The sequence below is a fragment of the Apodemus sylvaticus genome, chromosome 9, assembly GCF_947179515.1.
Source record: "Apodemus sylvaticus chromosome 9, mApoSyl1.1, whole genome shotgun sequence".
Classification (NCBI taxonomy): domain Eukaryota; kingdom Metazoa; phylum Chordata; class Mammalia; order Rodentia; family Muridae; genus Apodemus; species Apodemus sylvaticus.
Genome location: NC_067480.1, coordinates 107,866,850 through 107,888,184, shown reverse-complemented (window position 1 = coordinate 107,888,184; position 21,335 = coordinate 107,866,850). Strand labels below are relative to the sequence as shown.

The 21,335-nt window shown below is 45.4% G+C and overlaps 1 protein-coding gene and 1 long non-coding RNA gene across 5 annotated transcripts in view; one reads left to right on the top strand and one right to left on the bottom strand.

The window, feature by feature from the left end:
* The window catches only part of Aff3 (ALF transcription elongation factor 3), a 498,796-nt gene that overhangs the window by 397,926 nt on the left and 79,535 nt on the right, over nucleotides 1-21,335 (top strand). For all 4 annotated transcript variants that reach the window (XM_052193067.1, XM_052193068.1, XM_052193066.1 and 1 more), the window contains one exon: nucleotides 6,945-6,996. In XM_052193067.1, coding sequence (XP_052049027.1) covers nucleotides 6,945-6,996 — 52 coding nt within the window. The remainder of the gene's footprint in view (nucleotides 1-6,944; nucleotides 6,997-21,335) is intronic.
* LOC127692586 (uncharacterized) lies at nucleotides 1,371-18,586 on the bottom strand. Its single transcript, XR_007979487.1, has 2 exons — nucleotides 18,369-18,586; nucleotides 1,371-1,867 (listed from the first exon to the last, which is right to left on the bottom strand). It is a non-coding gene; the product is annotated as an uncharacterized LOC127692586 (long non-coding RNA).

Genomic DNA, 21,335 nt, shown 5'->3' with positions numbered 1-21,335 from the left:
TGACCCTTTACTGAGTACCCTTGCGAGGCTGTGGAGTTGATGCAACACTTTTACCTAAATTGTCTCTTATAAGTCTTTACTATCATCCATCCCATTTTGTTAGTGGACAAAGTAAACCTTAGAGGCATGGACATTATCCAAGGTCAGGAGCTGTCCTTTTGCTCTCCTGGTGCAGTCCATTTCATCCTGTTGACAGTGGCTCTTAACCCTTGTTACAGTTTAGAGTCACCAAGGGAACTTTAAAAAGTCTGGACACCCAGCTTATACTCCAGATCTATTAAAGTCAGAGCATGCGGGAACAGTAGAAGCTGGCATCAACATTTTTAAAAATTCCCAAATGGTTCCAATGTGCAGTAAAGCTTAATAGTAGCTATGTCCTGGCATTCTCGGGAGCTGTGATAGAGCTTACACTGTGAATTTGTTCATCGGGAAATTATGTTTTCCCCCCTTCCTAGTCCTACCAGCTTATCTGTTCAAACAAATCCCTTAATTAGGGACTCTCTTCCCTTGTCAGAAACAACAAAATGCAGAGGCTGGTATTTCAAGCCCAAAGAGCAAATCTTATCCTAAGTATATATGGCCGTCCTAGCATTAACACATAGTTATTATTGGGAGTTTGCTAATTAAACAGATCACTAGCAAGCAGAGCAGGTTTCAAGATTATTAACTGACAGAAGTCAGTATTCAGCATCACAGACTCCAGCTAGATACATTGTTATGACTATCCCCATGACTAAGTACAGGTTCCTCTTCAGCAGGACCCTGTAAAGACCTGTCCATCACTGGGTCTGTACAGCCGAGAGCATTTTATATGCCTAGCCTGGATCCTCTGAGCTCTGCTCTGTTGTCTGCCCAGGATGGGGTCATACTCTTACACAGCCTGAGTTTGCATCCACTGCCATTAGAAACTCAACCCTTTAAGACCAGGAACACCAGGTTCGGAGACTCATTTTCTAGAAGTCGGTATAACAAAGATAGCAATTTCAAAATCATCTCACGGAGAAAAAGCATTGCCCGTTAAAGTGTGCTGTTTCTAAGCCTCTGTTGTCTTTTGATTGAAATGATAGTACGTACCTCCCACCCCCACCCCCACCCCGCCTGTAATTCCTTCAGGAAGAAGCGATCTTAAAGTCTAATGTGTTCAGGAATGCGACCCCATCACTATGCTCTGTGTTGCCCCAGATGGGAAAGATGGAATGTCCTCATGTGTTCACAAGCACACAAGCAGCATGTGGCACTTGTTGGGAGGAACTATGGGGTGCTCGAGAAAAGGGGCCCCGTGTTCCTATCCTCTTTTCAAACTCCCAGCTGCCAGCCCCAGTAGTTAGAATTCTAATTCCAAGCGAAAAGAACAACCAACAACAATGCACTTGAAAATGCACAGCAAAAAAGCTGAGAATTTCAAGTAATCTCAGTGCTTTACTGTATGACTCTATTACAGCCCAGAGTGGGGAGAGGATTGAGCTCGGGTAACAGGTGTGCAGACTCCCCTTGCCAGGTGCTCAGAATTTTACAAGATGCATTCACAAGGCCTCCTACTGCTCTAGATTTCTAGGACATGTCCCCTAAATCCGTTGTCCAAAGCCTGTACTTCCTGCAGACCCGTGTGGTAGTTATGTTGGTTTCTGTTTCCGGGTGCTTCTGTGATGTCAGAGCATTGTGGTGTGTTGGGCATAGACTCACTGGGTTAATACCAAGATGAGCTGCTGACATATTTGACTCAGACACTGGGAGCGCCAGGATGTTCACACCCAAAGGGAATCATCAGTGGAAATGTGCCTTCTGCCCCTCTCAGCTGCTACACGCTTTTCAACGTTGTCACTTCCACAGGCTTGTCCCAAGCACCCGATCAGTCAGTGTAAAGGATCTGAAAGAGAGACAGAGGGCATGCTGGGAATTTGAGCACCCTCACCTTCTGGAAAAAAATGGAAGTGTTGCCTAATACCTACATGTACGTGTAAAATATATATGCTATGATATAGAAATACCATATTGACACAAATAAAAATCTCACCTACATATCCGTAATCTCACTATTAGAAAATGTCTCACTTTATTTCTTCTGTTGGATGGCTTGAATGATGGCTGCAAAGGCTCACCTTAAGAAGAGACACACTGAAGACTCCAATCCGCTAATGCGTCAGTTATCATATTAATATTGTAAGCATCAACATTGTTGATGCTTGAGAAATTACCTTCAACTTAGTAGCTCAAGACAGCATCCTCTATGTTATTGTTTCATGGGTGAAGAATCTGAGAGTGACTTAGCGGGGTCCCCTGGCTCAGTGTCTGTCGTGGGCCGCAAACACCACATACTACTAGCCAAGACTGACATAATCCCACGTCTTAACTGGAGAGAGATCTACCTGGAAGCTCAGCACTGTGGATACTGACCGGATGCAGTTCCTTACTGTTGGGCTCAGAGCCTTGGTTGCTTGGTTGATACCAGTCAGTGGCAGCTATTCTTTCTAAAACGATCATACCATGACGGCTTGCTCTATCAGAGCAAGCAATGAGACGAACAAAACACACACAGTGGCCAGCTGAAGTCACCTGGTCTCCACATACTTTCCCATCGCTTTTGCCCTGTGCTGTCCAACAAAGACCAGTCACTAGAGCAGCACACTCCAGAGAAGGCATTGTGTGAAGGAGAAAGCAGACAGAGGCAGTGATCACAGAGATTGCTGTATCCAAGGCAGATTGTGAGACTCCAACTAGTATCGTTAGTACATGGTTGTTTTGTTAAGGAGGACACACTGTAATGGGTCAGCGACCCCTCGGCAGGATGGAGCTAAGTAGGAAAGCAGTGCGTACCTGTTGTTACAGGCTGTTGTTTCTGCTCCAAGAGACACGGCCGTCCCAGCAAAGCAGGTGCCGGCTACAGTGTAGCTATTTCTCAGGCTCTTAAAGACAATGATGCTTGGGGCTGGAGAGTTAGCTCAGCAGTTAAGAACACTGACTGCTCTTCTAGAAATCCTGAGTTCAGTGTGGATACATACGCTCACCTGATGTTCAGTATCTACACTGACTTTCTAATACATAGAGAAACCCCAAACAGTGGTAACTGGGAAGGTCATCGTGAGTGGGGAACAAGGACAGAGGGTGAGATTTAACTAAATACTTTGTGTGTGTGTGTGTGTGTGTGTGTGTGTGTGTACCACGTGCGTGCACGTGTGTACATGTCTGTAAGATAAAACCATACCAAACCAAAAAACAAACAAACGAAAAAATCACAAGCACAAATGGAGTTCTTTTTGTGTTGGTCAACTATTCCTGGGCATGTGGTCACCCCGGAGTGATTTTTCTCATTCCCAGCAGGTATCGATTGCAAGTGGTACTAACTGGTTGTGTCAACTTAACACAAATTAGAGTCATTTAGAAAGAAGAAATCTCCATGGAGAAAGTGTCCCCACTTGATCGGCCTGTGGGGAAGTCTTTTGGCCATTTTCTTGACTTATGATTGATGTGGGAGGATCTAGCTCACTATAGGAGGTACCATCCCAGAGTTGGTAATCCCAGATGATACTTGGAAGTACACTAAGCAGGCCACAGGAGGCAAGCCAGTGGGTAGCACTCTTCCATGGCCTCTGCATCAGTTATTGCCTCCAGCTTCCTACCTTGAATCCCTGTGCTGACTCCTCTGCACGATGGTCTTTAAGCTGTAAGATGAGATGGACCCTGTCCTCCCTTAGTTGCTTTTGATCATGGTATTTTATCACCTCCATATAAACCCTAAGATGCAGGCCATTGTGAAATACTAGCTGCTAGAATGGATATTTGCATATGTAAATCTATCTCATGAAGATTCATACACACTGTCTCCGAACAGACACAGGCATAATGAATTCATAGACTGATCTCAGACAGGTGGGGATGGTGGCAACTCCTGCTGTAGAAACAAATCTGAAAATCAAACAGCATGATTAAAACTCAGATTCGTTTTAAAGCCGTTACTAGGGAGCAAACTGAAATGAACTTTAAATAAAGTCTGAGAGAGCCTGAAATGACAAGTAAGGCCAGTAGATCCTGCCAATTAACGGCTCTGCTCCACGGAGAGGTGTGGGTGCACCCGAAGGAGGAGACACTACTGTGTGGGTCAAAACCCCTCAGCAGGACAGCGCTAAGGAAGAAAGCAGTGTGAACCTGCTACAGGCTCTTGTTTCTGCTCCAGGAGACACGAGGGGTCTCAAGAAAGTGGGTGCCGGCTACAGTGTAGCTGTTTCTCATGCTCATCAAAGACAGTGATGCTTGGGGCTGGAGAGATAGCTCAGCTGTTAAGAGCCAGCAACCATATGCTGGCTCACAACCATCTGTAATGGGATCTGATGCCCTCTTCTGGTATGTCTGAAGACAGTGATGGTATAGTCATATACATACATACATCTTTAATCTGGTTTTAAAAAGAGAGACAATGATACTTGTGGGAAGTTAGGTAATCGAATGTTAAGTTGCAAAGATTGTAGCCAAGTCCTTCTTGTGAGATTGCAGAATTCTCCTACAAATGGTGTAAGCACCTGCGGTAGGATTACAGAGCCAGAGCATGGAGATTTGGAAGTACTGAGATGTGGCTATCTATAATGATGCAGCTGCCTCAAATGGCAAGTGGGAAGAAGCCAGCCATGGGAGGCAGCATGCGCTCTGTGGTACTGTGTATTCTACTCAGTGACCTCAAGAGTCAATCCGTGTCAACAGCTGTCGGCTCCCCCCCCCCACTCCATGTGTAACCAACACCAGACAGATCTGCCTTGGTGAGCCCTCTCTCCCGATGTGGAAGGAGGAGCCCATTAGCCAGTATCTTCAAATGTGCTGACCCCTATACTTAGTATTATGCTATGGTAATGATAAGAACCTTGGTCTGGCTCAGAGAGTTAGCGTATAACCACACCTGACAATCTGAGTTCAAACCCTAGAACTCAGGTGGTAGAAAGAGACAACTCCTGCAAATTGACCTCTGTGATACTCATGCTACGGTAGGTACTCTCACAGGGGCACGCATAACAGCCTGTCCGTGTCATAGATTTAGGCACTGCACCCCATTCTACTGTGTGACCCACCACTGACTCCCGAGGGCAGACTTCCCGAGATACTGGGCTGGCAAGCTTGTTTTCTGCCTTCTGTAGACCTAAATAGACTTTTAGAAACTAAAGCATCTTCCTGCACCATAGTCACAAAGTAACAACATTTGAAGAAGGCCTGAGGAAGAGGCTTGGCCTAGCTGCAGGCTTCATTGTGACACCTTTGTTTCTTAGTTTATTTACCCATATGAGTTACTTAAACTATTGCCTCATTGTCAAAAAAATACACTTGTTCCCTGATGTCCTTGAGGGAATGGGTTCTAGGACCTCTCTCTGAGTCTAAAATCTTTGGACACTCTGGCCCCTTCTATAAACTCTGTGGATGCTCTAGCCCCTCCTATAAAATGGCATTGGATTTGCATGTAGCCAACTCACATCTTCCTGTAGCTTTCCATCTTACCTAGAGCACTTAGAATACCTAATACAATATAAATGCCTCCTTCTGCCCCATGGACAGGAGATCATAGCCCAAAAGTACACATGTTAAATTGCACTTGTTTTTCCAAATTATATTGATCAAACAAAAAATATTTCTTCATTGTAGGATGAGAAAAACATTTATTTTCTAGACTCATGGAACCTAACTCAGGAGGATCTCCAAGTACAACGTTCACTTACCACAGGGTGAACAAGGGTGTCATAAGTCACCCATCCCCAATGTGTAGACACTTCAGGAAGAACTGAGCCCACGCCCTGACAGCCACAGTCCACAGTTTATCCACAAAGTCACTGAAATAACATTGAAGTTGCTATAAAGGTATCTGCGTATGATAGGTCTATAACCGACCCTCATGGCCATAAGCACATTTGGTTGACTTCAAGGAAGACATTGAGGTCTTTAAGCACAAGAGCTTGACAGCCTCCAGAGCAGTGTCTGAAGCCCTGGGCTCTGTGCCAGTGGACTCTCCCTGCTCCAAGGCAGACCCGTTCTGCATGCCCAGAACACATTTTAGAAAGTGCATGTCTGAGCAAGATTCCTTTGGCAGAGGACAACTCTGTAAACATCTGCAGTGAAGAACTGATCAAAGCCGTGCTGATAAGAACCATTTTCCTCACTAAGAATGTTAGGATACGTATTCCCTTTTCTCTGTCCACCATTCATGGACTCACTGCTTATATCAGGACACACGGTGGTGGTGGCTGGCGGCCTGTGGAAAGGGCCCTCATAGACTCTTCAGGAGTGCCCTGTTGTTCATTTCTCTCTATTCAGCAGATTGTGGAGGAGACAGTTTCTCCAGCCCGTGGGCTGTCAGGGCACCTCTGTGAATGTCGTGTGACTCAAGACCATGACTGCATGACCCTCAGCAGAATTCTGCTCACTCTTCCTCTGTGTTTTTATTTTTTGTTTTTGTTTTTTAAGATTTACTTACTTATTATATGTAAGTACACTGTAGCTGCCTTCAGACACACCAAAAGAGGGCATCAGATCTCATTACAGATGGTTGTGAGCCACCAGGTGGTTGCTGGGATTTGAACTCAGGACCTTCTGAAGAGCAGTCAGTGCTCTTAACTGCTGAGCCATCTCTCCAGCCTCCTCTTCCTCTGTCTTTACATGAGCATCCCCCAGGACAACCTGAGTTCTGAAGTCTGGAACTCATTGAACAAGCAGTTGGAATTTAAACTTCCCAGGGACCAGCCCCTGTTTGGTTCTGTTTTCTAAAACTTCCAACTCCAAAGAGCTCATCTCATCCTGAGATGGTCGGGAGGGTTAATGTTTGTGATGTGACTATCTGTTCTTCCCTAAGTGCATCAGAGAGAAGCACATGCAATATAAGGGTGTGAATAAAAATTAAACAAGACCTGAAAGGTGATGTTTCAGTATTGAAAGATTTTGGCTCTTAAGTGTCTGCATCTCTTTGTCCCTTTCAGAACTCTGGAAGACGACCTTAAGCTAAGCAGTGATGATGAAGAGGGTGAGCAGGTAAGGCTTCCTCACGTGTTACCATCTTGTAGATGAGGCGTGGATGAATGTAAACTGAGTCCTGGAGACACTGAACCAAGCTGGTGTTCAGTACTGGACACTGTACTGCCGCTGATGGATTTCTGTGTGTTGGGCCAGTCTGTTGAAACATCTTGAGCTCAGTTCCCATTAAAGGCTTTCAGTCTGTGACTTTTGCTTTTTAATGGCATAGAGACCAACAATTACATTTCTCTAAAACTAATAGAATCAGGCTTCCCTAGGAAATAGATTCTCCCTCCCCCTCCCTCCCATATCTCTTTCTTCTCCTTCTTCTCCTTCTCCTCTTCCTCCTCCTTTTCCTCCTCCTCCTCCTCCTTCTTACAAAAATAAAGATCTTCTAGAGATCAAGCATGTGACCTTACGTGCATTAGCATGCAGCAGGGAGACCATACCATTAAATATTGAGAAGCCTTATACAGACATTAACAGCAAGAAGGAACGAACACAAAGGTGCTCGAAGATGATGAATAAAAAATAATCAGGCACAGTCTCGGCTGTTTGTCTGAAATGATAAATGTGCCGCAAATAGTCTCCGTTGCTGTTGATTCACCAGCTTGAGACATCAGTCAGGGGGCTATAAATAGTCTTCTGATCAGTCAGTTAAGGTGAAAAAATGCCCGCTTAGCATTCATCACACTCGTGTCTGCATCCTGGGAAACGTTTTTACTTTAAAGCAGATTTCAAGAACACTAGAGACAGAACCCTATACTTCCTTCATCTGCCCCACCAGCTACAGTACATTTTGTCGGATTTAGATGAACAGGCCAGGTTAGGGAGACAGTTTAGAGAGTTCTCCCTTTTATGTCATCTTTAAATGTTGGGCTAAATGCATGGGCCAGTTGGTGGATTTTCAAAATCATAAACTCGATTCAGAGGTATTGTGAAATGTTGCGCACGTGATTTGCTGTCTAGGCATGCAAATACATATAATATTTATAGGCAAGAGACCAAAGTCAGAGGAACTTTACTAAGAAGTGGCCTGAACAGGCCATCAGATAGAGGGCTAATATCCAATATATATAAAGAACTCAAGAAGTTAGACTCCAGAAAACCAAATAACCCTATTAAAAAATGGAGTACAGAGTTAAACAAAGAATTTTCACCTGAAGAACTTCGGATGGCGGAGAAGCATCTTAAAAATGCTCAACTTCATTAGTCATTAGGGAAATGCAAATCAAAACAACCCTCAGATTTCACCTTATACTAGTCAGAATGGCTAAGATTAAAAATTCAGGAGACAGCAGGTGTTGGCAAGGATGTGGTGAAAGAGAGGAACACTCCTCCACTGCTGGTGGGGTTGCAAATTGGTACAACCACTCTGGAAATCAGTCTGGCGGTTCCTCCAGAAACTGGGCACCTCACTTCCAGAAGATCCTGCTATACCACTCCTGGGCATATACCCAGAAGATTCCCCAGCGTGTAATAAGGATACATGTTCACAGAAGCAGGAAGAGTAACAGATGCAGGCATTTCTCATGTCACAAGTGGAGCTCTGACGGACTCTGTGGTAGAAACGCTGGGCCAGTGCCACGGATCTCCTCAGCACTGTGTGGGGACCTGAAACCTACAGCAGAGTTTCAGTGGTCGCCCTCCTAACCTCAGCTCCTGCCTTCATCTTCAGGAGCACAAGGGCAGTCGGGACGAAAGGCAGAGGAAAGGCGTGGCAAATGCGCCAGAATGTAAGACTCATGTCCATGGCAACCTGAGGCTCTTAGGGACATCTATCTATCTATCCTTTTCTTTTCTTTTCTTTTTCTTTTCTTTTCTTTTCTTTTCTTTTCTTTTCTTTTCTTTTCTTTTCTTTTCTTTTCCTTTCAGGTGGCCACACAGGCCAATTGGACCAACATTTATAAAGACAACTAGGTAGTTTCTCAAGGAAGAAAAGACTATAAAGGTTTTTATGAAAAGGATTTTGGGAAGGAGGCGCGTTCTGGCTATACCTGGAAACAAATGTGTCATTGTCTCACGGTGTCAGAGAAAGAAAATGTGTTTCACGTACATGTAGGCTACATGGTTTCAGGGGGAGGTCTTATCATTAGTCTTTTTCTAAAAGTAGGAGAATTCCTCCAAGGCTCAGGGAGCACTGTGGAAGATGGAGAGGAGGATTCCTCCAAGACTCAGGGAGCACTGTGGAAGACGGGGAGGAGGATTCCGTCAAGGTTCAGGGAGCACCAGGAAAGACAGGGAGGAAAGAATGGTCAAGCTGGGAGACAGGGAGTAGGAGGTCAAGTGCTACCTACGGGGTGTGATCTTCCCCGTCACAAAAACCACAATCTGGCAGCAGCTTCAGTAGCCTAAGCTGGAAGGTGAAGGAATAGGCCTGCAACAGTCAGGCATGTGTCTGGAAGGAGCCCCATCTTTTTCCTGATGAACTGGTGGCAATGGATGGAATGGGGGGGGGGGACATCATCATTGTCTTCAGCTGTGTATCAAAAAGTAAGCCCACCACTCTACAATGCAGAATAAACAGAATATAGTATACACATGCATAGAACTGTCAAATAAATCTGACCGGTAAAAAGAGTGGGAGAGTCACGTTCTTTGTGACTACACAAGAGTATACTTTGGACCCAAATAGGACAACTTAATTTAATTAATGTCAACTTAAATTATCATATGCAAAACCGACCGTCTGGAGTCTTGTTGATGAGTTAGGGAATCACTGTATAAAAATCATTCATTCTGAGTGCTCCTCTTACAAAAAGAGTAAAATACACACTAGGGTCCGGTAGAAAAGCAAGAATAAACAGTCTGCCATGTGTATTCATGGTGCAGTGTCGCCCGTGTAGACTGGAGAGCTGACGGTAAAGCAAATGATTTGTTTGCCTTTAGAGGATGTGATAGTTCAACATTGATAACGAGTTTCTCAAACTGCATTTTCACTGGAAATACTTCCTGCAAATAGCTCTGGGAACTGCTTTAGCCTGTGAATCCTTTTTTCTAATAGAAACTATACACAGATTGCATGCTTGAGAAGGCTTAACCCATTTGGTACCTAGCTGAGCCTTTCAGTGTCTTAAAACACAGAGAGAGAGGAAATCATTTTTTTCTTAGTCACACAGATGAGAAAACAAACTTAGAAATGAATTTCTACTGTGGCTGCTGAGGTGTCTGACTGCTGTCGATGTCAGACATTCAGAAACAAATCATCCCCTTCTGAAGTCCTCCAAGCCGGCAGGGGCCCTCCCGCCTGGCTAACCTCCCTTTCCTGGGATGCTCTCTGTCTACCAACCAGGTTCCCACATTCATGGAGTCCTGCCTCGTCTGGGTGCCTTAGTTTGTCTCACAAAGAGGCAAGCCTTCCCTGACCCCATCTCATGGTTTCTATGTGCACCTCATGCATGCAGTACCTGTTGAGGCCAGGAGGGGGCATCATATCCCCTAGAACCTGAGTTAACAAGCACTTGCTTGCTGACCAGTATGTGTGCTGGGAGCCAACCCAGGTCCTGTACAAGAGCAGCGAGTGTTCTGAGCCCAGCCTGCTGTCTGGCTCCCAGATCTTTGGGATCTTTGGCATTGCAATGTGCACACTGCAAAAACTTTTTTTTTTTTTAATCTAAAATCTGAAATGGTTTCCTCTCCCACCTGGAGGAAAATTCAGAGGCCAGAGTATGGCCTCCATTAGCCTGCAGTCTGGCCTTGATCATGCCTCCCCCCTTCTCCAGCTCTTCAGCCCCACAGGCCTTCCTTCAGCTCCTCCAAAAAGCCATGCTCAGCTGCCTCAGGGCGACCAAAGGCCTGGTTGACACCTGTGCATACTGAAGGTACAGCGTCATTTCACGTCCTCAGAGAGACTCTGGCATGTCCTTTTCTCAGTAATATTACTCTTTCTCCTAGACCTCGCCCTAACTTTAGTTATACTGTATGTATTCACGTCTAGCGGTAACTACTTCTATAAACATAGCTGGAAGATCCCTGAGTAGGAGCCTGATTGGCTCAGTAGATGTGCTGTCTGTTGGACGGATGCATAAATAATCACACGGAGCTGTCTTAAGTTGGGCCTGGTTCCTACAGCCCCTCCTCGTATCCAGACACAGAGATGACCGTTGTCCTGACTTTGTTTCCCATTACTAAATCCCCAACATAAATGAACGACAGGAAAACTATATAAGGCCCAATATCATGAAGCAACCACACATTCACAGATAGCCCTGCCTAAGCAAGAGCTCTATACCATTCCTTACACACTCATCTGTCAAGTGCTACTAATGGCGTATGTTCTGTAAGTCATCTCAGGCTGGAGCCCCTGACACTGAGAGATGGGATCTCCTTGCTGTCCCCTCTCAAAGGCACCAGAATTTTATGTCCATTTACTTGATACGTTGGCTGTGACATCTTTGAAATGAAAGCAAAGCTGTCATGGTGGTTCTCAGACTCCTAACACTTGGTGAGATTCGAGCAGATTGGAGAGCCAAATTTCTTGTTTGGATGGGTATGTAACAGATTCCGATGGTTAATTGTTCCCTGGGAAAAAAACATGAAGGAATCGGAAAACAGTTCCTGAAAGGCAGTGTAGGTCTGATGGATTTGGAGGGAGGCGGAACAACACGAATGTCCGACCATTTGGTCAAACGGTGATCTCTCCCTCCTGAGTCCGGGAAAGCTTAGGAAGTGAGCTGGAGCAAATCTCTAGGCAGAATCATCGCAGCTGAGGCACAAGGAAAGGGACACATGATGGAGACTTCTGGCAAGCCGTCGCTGAGACGGTGTCTGCTGCAAGCAGGCTTTCCACCATGACAAATCCATAGCTCAGGGACAGCTATCGAGGGAGCAGCCATCCACACTGAACAGCCGACGTCTGCCTGCAGCTCTGAATAATCACATTATCCACACAGATTGGGCAGTCTCTTCGTTTTAATTATATAAGTGCATTTTTCTCTTTAAATGGGTGTAGTTTATCCACTTAAACTGACTGTTTTAATTTTACAGGCAGCAATCATTGGATTTAATCTGTAGAGGTGAATTTCTCTATTGGCCTAATTGATTTCTCAACACAATGAAGGAAAGTTACCTTTTAATCCCCAATCAATATTTGGAGAGCATACAATTAATTTAATAGATATCTGTGTCATTAACATAAATCTGCAAGCTAAAGAGGCAATTATTTTCTTATTTATAATGCAGAGAGTAATAATCTTGTCTGTCAGGGAGAATCTAAAGCCTCGTGCCTCCAGTATGTCCAGACAGGTGAGGGCCCCCTGCTGAGCCCCAGTGAGAAAGGAGCCATTGGGGTTCATCTGGTCTCTGATGAAGTAGCGAAGAAATAGTCTCAGTTCTCAGCTTGGTCCCATAGAGGACGCATATCAGTGTGGGGTGAACTATTCAAAGCAGATTTCTGCCCATCCAAGCCCCCCCCCACCTTGTTTCTCTTTAATATGGCAACTTTGTAACAGAGAGTGAAGTGGTATTTGAGAACACTGGAAGGGAAAAACCTTAAAGGCATTGACAGTGCATGTCAACCTTCAGTGAGCTCTGACAGAGTAACTGGGTGAAACACAGCCCAGTTCCACGAGGCGTGTTTTTCTTCTCCGCCTTAGCTTGGTTGATGTGGAGGTTCCTCGGGCTGTGAAAATTTATTACACAGAGTCGATCTGCATCCAGGCGGCCAAGGCTGAATAAATAGAGCCATTGTGCATGTCTGGGATTTGTGGCCAGAGTTCATCCAGTCAGCGTGACATTTGCCTCTCAGGAGATTCATAAAAGCCAACACCCTGGTATGTGCTCTTGAATCCTGCCAAAACTGGGTGGAATTATATAAACAGGAGTTGAAGCAGTAATCAGGACCAGGTTTGGGGGTGTGCAGCTCCAAAATCAAGTTTCTCTTCCATGAGAAATGAACTGTATTAGAGATGTTATTTGTATTCAAACAAGAGCTACGCAATTTTTTGCATAAATCATTCTCAGAATAGTCTTAAATACCTACTAAGCTCCACAGACCCATCCAAGCTGCTGGCGTGTTGCTGAAGATGAATTACACATTAGTAATGTTTGTTATGATGATTTAGCCGTTAAAAACGTTAAGTAAAATTTCAAGGCCAGAATGCACCTCATTTCCAAAGGACTATGCAATATATATGGTATATTTTGAATGCAGTAGGAACACAGGGGATGAAAGAATAGTGGCTTACATTTGGTTTTGCTTCTAGTCTTGTAACAATGTACCTGAGTACTCAGTTGGCTAGCACCGCCCACCTGAGTTGGTTTCCCTTCTGAATGGAAACACAATAACTACAGTTGGAGACACCTGCCTCTGGGAGCTCTGTTGAGCCTGTCTAGGAGTGAGTACACATCTGAACTGTCAGTCACAATCAAGAGAGCACATGTCAGTGCTCTGTAAGAGGGTAGCCTTAGTTATCAGCCCTAAGGCTCCATTAGATAATTCCACCTTACAAACAAACTTTTTCTCTCATCTCCTGTAAACATTTATTTAAGCCATGTGTGAGGGATGAGGGGGCTCAAACTCTTTCCATCCTAATTGGCCATAATTTCCAAAACTGACATGGTTGACTTAAATGTCACTGTCCACAAATGTGTGAGGCCCTGTGTGTTGTTCCCTGGTGTTTTAGAGACTTTGGGGCTCAGATGAGGTTTATATAAGCCCAATCTGAAGAATATGCCAAGACCAACAGTAATCCGAAAAGAGAGAAACTTATGTAAATTGAATAAAAATTAAAAGATGGTCCAATGAATATAAGGAAAAATTGATTAACACAGACAGGAAACTATGGTAAAATTGCTAAAATTGCAGAGTTCACACAAGGAGATACTTTTTTTTTTTTTTTTTTTTTAACTAAGGCAAGGTTTTGTTAATAACAGATGTCAATACCACCCTCCTGGATCCTTCATTTCCGGAGCTCAGGGAGATGATGGACCATTCTTCTCTGACCTAGCTTTCAGCAGGACTGTCAGTTGGCAAGGAAAGTAGATCCCCCCCAGGGGGCACATTCCTTTAACTGGGAGGGGTGATCCTCTGTCCTGTGACTCTGATTATGTGGAGTTTGGGGGTTTTATTTGTTTTCTTCATTAGCTTGTCGGGAAGTGTCAGCATTTAGAGTGTCTGTGGTCTGAGTGTGGGTATTGTCCTGCAGCACAGGGATCATCTACAGTTAGGAATGCAGGTGTTTGGTCCAGACAAGATTTTGGAAAGTTTTGTTTTTATTTTTTGATATCCTAATTTTTCACCACGTCTGTGGGACTGGTAATGGCCTAACCATGACTCTTCTCAGGAGACACTCAGCCTGGAGAAGCACAGAGGCAAGCCACTGTTGTCACTCAGGGGCCGTGGCACTTCCTGCATCCCACAGGCTAGGTCAAAGGGAATCAAACTATCTCTAAGAAACAGATCAGGCTGTTGTTAAAACTAAGTCCAAGGCACCCCGTAAGATGAGCTTGGTTCCCAGACAGAGCTCCCAAATTGTTACAAATGTTTGGGGCAGCAAAGAAAGACACCACCATTCCCACTGAAGCGTCTGGACATAACAAACTTTACTCTTGGTCAAGAGGGTCTGCTTGGAAGGACACAAACATACCCTGAGACAGAAAATGTGTTTGGTTTTTATTGTGACTCAGTTATTGACTGTGTCTTTTCCCCACTGGCTGGGTCCAACCTCCCAGTCTTATTCAATTAGAATTGGCTTATAAGACACAAAGGAAGAAGGGAAGAGATGTTCCTACCCTGAGAAAAGGAGGACTGCTTGAGGCTGTCAAATGCCTAGAATAGAACTTTAGACCTTTGTGTAAACAAATTTCTCACCGAGTGGAAATGGTTAAAATGTTTGCATAAAAGTCTTGCCAGGTGGGGAAGATAAAAAAGATTTTAATTCCTCATCCTAAACCTGCGTTTTATAGTATTTGATAGAAAAGACTCCTTCTTGATGTTTTGTACAATCATTGCCATAACTGAATCATGGGAGGCCCTGGTTAGCCAGGTTTCTCCTGGGGATTTTGAGTCAGCCCTGTCTGTGGGTTTATCCAAGGCAGTTCTAAGAGGAGTGTGTGCTTGCACACAATGGTTGTGAAGCTGTGTTCACGGAGCCTGTGAAAATCCAGATACCAATAACAAGCTTGGCCTTGCCTCTGCTTCCTCTTGCATAATCTAGTTTGGAAAGCACAAGAGGGACAGTCTGCCTGACCGTCACAATGCTAATTTAACACTGGGTATTTTTTAATGGAAACATTTGGATGAGATGTAAAGCCAGACTCAGATATGGGGTCTTCAGTCATAGATTACAGTTAAAACAAAGTTCCCAAGATATTTATTTTGCCTCCATTGTGTGGTCTTCATACAAAAACAAAGTAACTCTGAAGTCACAGTTACTGACCACCCACCAAGACCAGTGGGACCTTAAGGGGATTCCACCAAAGCATCCTACTAAGGTAGCAAAGAGGACCTTTGTACAAGCTCAGGAGGCATTTGGGAAGTCACAAAGAGAGAAATGACTCATCCTAGTGCCTGGCTGCTACAGCAAAGAGAACCTCAAGGAGTAATAGCTCCAGAGTCTGGTAGGAAGAATGGGGGAGGGGGGGTGGAAAGATGGTGATACGTGTGATTAGGGTGCATTTAGAGAAGCCCAATGATTTCAGGTGTTCTCTGATACAGTAAAGGTGACCGACTATGCTGGACAGCAGTTACTCCCATTTCAAAGTAGCTAGTAAAGATTTTGAATATCCCTGATACAGGGAAATGATAAATGTTTTGAGATCTCGAAGATGCCATTACCCTGATTTGACCATTAAATGTCATACACACGTTGTGTGTGTGTGTGTGTGTGTGTGTGTGTGTGTGTGCACATGTGTGATGTGTCAATGAAAGCTTTGGATATATATTTAAATCACAGTTATCAATAAGCCATCTCCGTTAGAACCTTGCTCAGGTTGTGGCTGCATTTAAATTGCCACGTGGAACAAGTTTCAGGAGCACCGAGTGACCAAAGCCCAGATGAGGAGGTCACAGAGCTATGGCGGATCATGGAGGATTTAGCCAACACTTGCGTCTTGCAAAGTGCTTTAGAACATCAAGCAGTAGTTTCTTGTAGAAACTTGATTCACCCTGGGGGCAGGAACACTTGATCTGTCCCCAACCCAAGCCTAGATAACCAGCTATTCCACAGCTTTCCAAGTCCTATCAGCTTTTGGTACTTCCTACTAGCATCAGCTATACACAAGCCTTCAACACAGCAAACCCAGTGAGCCCGTACATAGCCCAAGCACTACAGGATAGAACTTCAGATTCATTACCAGTAACTGACTGTGTTCCTTTTTCCCCATGATGCATGTCTCTGGATTCCAGAGAATGGCCTTATCTCCTCTGGTGAGGCCCAGAGAACCTTCTAGAAGGTGAATGAGCATCTGATTTACAGCTGTGTCTTAGTGTCAGCATCCATATTCCAGATTTAATCTCCCAGTGTCGAGAACCAGAACTGTAAAGGCATACCCTCCCGTAGACTCTCTAGAAGCCCAGCCAGCTTTAGGTATCAAACTCTTATATGGTTGCTCTCCTGGAGATGCGAGCACACAGGCTGTCGCGTGGTTGCACAAGCCTGCTCTCTCTCCCTCTGAAGGACAATTGTCTTGTCAGGGCTTTGTCCTTGGTCTGCCACTTTCACTAGAGTCTCCTCTCAATCCTGAGGGCTCTCCGTTATCCAGAGCGGTGTGTATCCGTCAGGTTAATCCCAGTGACTCTTTAGTGGCCTTCGGTCCTATGCACACCTAACACAGCCAGGCTTGTCCGCCCTCACCCAGTCCAGTCATGAAGCTCCAGGGTAGTGGGTGAGCTCCGGATAGGGTCACATGCTCTCTTAATTGGACAGCAAACCATAAGTCTGTAAGGGAGATAGCTCCAGACCCCAAAAGAGTCGAGGATAGTTCGGAGTGTGTTTCCAGGGAGTAAAACGCCCTGGAGATGCTTAACCAAACTCGGCGTGCCTCCCTTAACCTTCAGAAGACTCAGCTGTGCCCAGAAGTCCCCTCTTCATATCCTCACAGATCTCTCTGCCTTGTGTCGCCTCACAAGGAGTTTAACCACTACCCTGCCCAATGGTGAGCTCCCCAGTGATGTGTGGAAACTAACTCCTGTTACTGACCCAGAGTTTTGGGGGGCAAGGAAAGTTGGGGCTTAAAGAAGCATTGGGGGGGTGGAGGGAAACAAGCTAGACCTCAGAGCTTAGGTGGAATCCAAGTCAGGGGCATGTGCTTGGAAAGAGCCAGAAAACCTTGCAAATGTCGACTGGCCTCTGCCTTCGGGAACCTCGGTGGTTTGTCCTCTGCTGCCCTGTTCAGCCGTGAGCTTTCTTTACTGATGAGTTCTGTCACCTCTGAAGTTTGTCTGCCTGTCCTTAGGAGCCTACTCAATGTGGGTTTTATAAAGAGCAAGCAGTACCCACACAGAGCTGTCTTTATTAGAACAACCAGACAGCCCAGGGTGCCCAGCCAAGGGGCTTTTCTCCCCTCCTTCCTCGGACTGGCATCTGGTTAGCACCCAGTCAATGTGTCCTCAGTGGCACCGCCTGACCCCAGTGCAGAACAGGGTGAGGAGGAAGCCTACTAAGCAGAAGGCTTCAGCCCAGAAATGCACAGTGCTCACGCTTTCCAAGGAAAGCACGAAGAGAGGTTCCTTTAGAGCAATAGCAAAATCATGGCCCAGAACCTGAGGCTGTATTTATCAATTTTGTGACTGTTGTGTGTATTTTGCAGAGAGGCAAGGGTATGCATGCATGTGTTTTCGTGTGTGTGTGTGTGTGTGTGTGTGTGTGTGATCCACCTTAATTTTAAAAATAAAAAAAAAAGTTTGTCATTGTATTTGAAATTTGCAGATAGGATAGGATGTCTGAACAGTCAGCCCCAGGGATCTGCCTGTCCCCTGCTTCCCAGGTTGGAATTAAAAATGTGTGTCATTATTCTTCTTCTTCCTCCCATCCCTCCTCCTCTCATCCCTCCTCCTCCCATCCCTCCTCCTCCACCTCCTCTCCCTCCCATTCCTCCTCCTCTCTCCCCTCCTCCCCTCCGATTCATCCTCCTCCCCTCCTCCCATTCCTTCTCCCCTCCCCCTCCTTCTCCTCCCTCCTCCCATTCCTCCTTCTCCTCCTCCTTCTGTAACATGGGCTCTGGGATTCAAACATAAGTCCTCATGCTCACACCAACTGAGCTATCACACCGTCGTATTATTGGTGTCTTCGTTTGGTTTGTTTCTAACAACTTTAGACTAGTATTTCCAGATATTATCCACCGTCCTACTAAACATCCATTGGCAACTTGAACTTAAGGGCACACGAGTTACCCCACCTTAACTCCTACACCCTGAGCCCCACATCTCCACCAGAGGTCTCCATCCATACCAAGTGCTCAGGCATGAATCTGACGCTGGCTCCTCCCCCGTCCTGACCTGCCGTGTCCCACCGGAGACAGTTCCCTCATGTCGAAGTGCAGAGGGTAACAGTGCTCTCACCATTGTCGAATATTTCTCATTGTAATAACCTCACAGGTAGTACTTCCTTATGCAAACACATTCACCATACAAAACAGAAGCTAGCCTGACATTTGAAAACAGTCCCTCTTCACCAATCCCGTTACTTTGTTCTAGATTCACAGGAAGTTACACAGACCGTACAAGCACTCTTTGTTTAGTTCCTGTCCCTGGAGACCCTTTGATGACTTCCTGTTGTCTTGTAGCTCCACAAGCCTGCACTTAACCCTGTAACCCTGGACATTGGCCTCATCTGTCTCTGCCGTGGGCCCACTGCCCCACCGAGCTATACCATAGTGACCTTGTAGTTTCTCACTGAGGTTCTAAGCCTGCTGTAGCTTTTCCTCTGCATCTAGCCCTTCCTCCTCACCTACCCTCATTCCTCTGGTCTGATGGCTCTCCTCTCCCCTCCCCCATTCCTCTGGTCTGATGGCTCTCCTCTCCCCACCCCCCATTCCTCTGGTCTGATGGCTCTCCTCTCCCCCCCATTCCTCTGGTCTGATGGCTCTCCTCTCCCCTCCCCCATTCCTCTGGTCTGATGGCTCTCCTCTCCCCTCCCCCATTCCTCTGGTCTAATGGCTCTCCTCTCCCCTCCCCCATTCCTCTGGTCTGATGGCTCTCCTCTCCCCTCCCCCATTCCTCTGGTCTGATGGCTCTCCTCTCCCCTCTCCCATTCCTCTGGTCTCACGAGTTTCTCTTCAGGCCTTGTTATCCCACACTGGCTGAGCTTTCTGTAACCTTTGCTTCACTTCAAGGCATACTGTCCCCCTCAGCCACAGCCATTGTGATGCAAATTGTTGTGTGCCTGTGGACCTTTTATATCTGCCCCACCTCCAGACTCAGAGAGGTATAATGGAGACCTTCATCTGCTTTGCCTGTCACCTATGCCAAACCCACTGCCTACACATAGTAGGTATCTGTGCAAAGTACATATCTACCCAGGCATAAGTTCTACTTCCATCAAGAGACTGCATGACTCTGGGCTGCCGCGGACCTCTGGCCCCTTCCTTCCTTTTGCCTCACAACCCCACCCAGTATCTATGGCTTGCCCTGTGCTAGACCCAACTACAAAGGGACATTTAATTTATCTTTGATGGCCTTTCAATAACAGATTGTGACTTGTAATTCATTTAGCACCCGTTGGAGCCAGAACAGCTGCTGATTATGTTTCCAAGCACCAACCTTGTTAAAATAAAGGAGTCGGAAAGATGCCATCTCTCGGGAGGAGCCTGGAAGATGACTATTTCTGGCAGAAAACTTGTTTTGTCTTATAGACTTGAGCCTCAGTGCCATTCATGAATGAATAGTGCACTCAGGAGTGACGCTCGAAGCTCTCTCCTAACCCTCTCAAGTGACCGTGCTGCCGCCGAATCGCAGGAGAAGCTGATGAGAGATAGGAGAGGAAATGTGGTCACTGTGGTACAGATCTTAGAGCGGCAGAATTGGGCAGTCCATCTAGTTCACAGCTAGACTTCAGTGTTTCAATCACCAGTCACCTAAGGAATATTTTTCTTGACTCTTCAACCCTGATGTTTATTTCTTTCATTATTTCCCAACCTTAAAACAGGTGAAAACACTGAAGGATTTTTCTTTCGTTCATTTTTTCTTTAGGAGAATAGGCAACAGAATCTCTTAATAGTCAGCCCTTGCCTAGGTATATGATACAGTGTTTTACTTTAATACCATAGCTATTTTTTTCCTGAAAAAATTTTAAATGTTTAGTACATTCTTGTTGGCTTTTTTGGGGGGGTTTTGTTTTGTTTTGTTTGTTTGGGGTTTTTTGTTTGTTTGGTTTTGGTTTTGGTTTTTCGAGACAGGGTTTCTCTGTATGGTCCTGGCTGTCCTGGAACTCACTCTGTAGACCAGGCTGGTTAAGCACAGAGGTGGCAAACAGGTCTTGATGGCAGCCCGTGTCTCCACTCGAGGGTCAGTTTGAAGTGTGCCAAGTGTCACCCACAGTTGGAACTGTGTTTAAGACAAGACTTAGGATAGGTGGCTGGTGACTGGTCTGCGTGCTTGCTGCTTTGTGGTCTTGGAGTAACTTTTTCCTTGTTTTGTTGAGTCAGGGTCTGTCCCTGAATCTGGAGCTCCACGGTTGGGACAGTCCACCTGCAGGGCACACTCAGGAGACACTGCCAGAGGGCAGGGCTTAGGATATGCATGTGTGCATGTCTTCACAGAAGTTTTGAGGATCCAAACGATAGTGCTTGTGCCTAAAAATATCAATAATCCCATAATATTTTGTGATTGTTCAGTCAACGATCAGGTTTTCAAATAATAGATAAATAAATAAACCTAAAGTAATAAATAAATCTGAAAGAAAACAATGAAAAGCAATTAAATTATATCATCAGTGGCTAGCAAGATGGCTCTGTGGTAACAGTGCATGCATGCTATGTAAACTTGGGGACCTGGATTCGAACCTCTAACACTTACGTAAAAAAATACAAAAAGCCAAGCATGTGCCTATAACATCAACATTGGAGTGGGGCAGACAGAAGAGGATGCTGGGAATTTGATGGCCAACCAGCCTCCCAAAAATGGAGAGCTCTGGGTTCAGTAAGGGACCTGGACGCAAGAGAATATGACAGGCATTGATGGAGGAAGCCGCCCAGAGCCCTCCTTAGCCTCTGAGCACACATCCACAGGTGTACCTAGCCATACTCACACATGCACAGCAGCAGACACACTACATAAAGACACACACCAACACAGATTTACACAAGAGGTTAGAAGAATAAGGGTTTTGGGTTTGTTTGTTTTTTCTTACAGGACATAAGGATAAAACAATGGAAAATTAATTTCAGGTGGTAGAAAAATAAGGCTCAGGTCTTTGCCC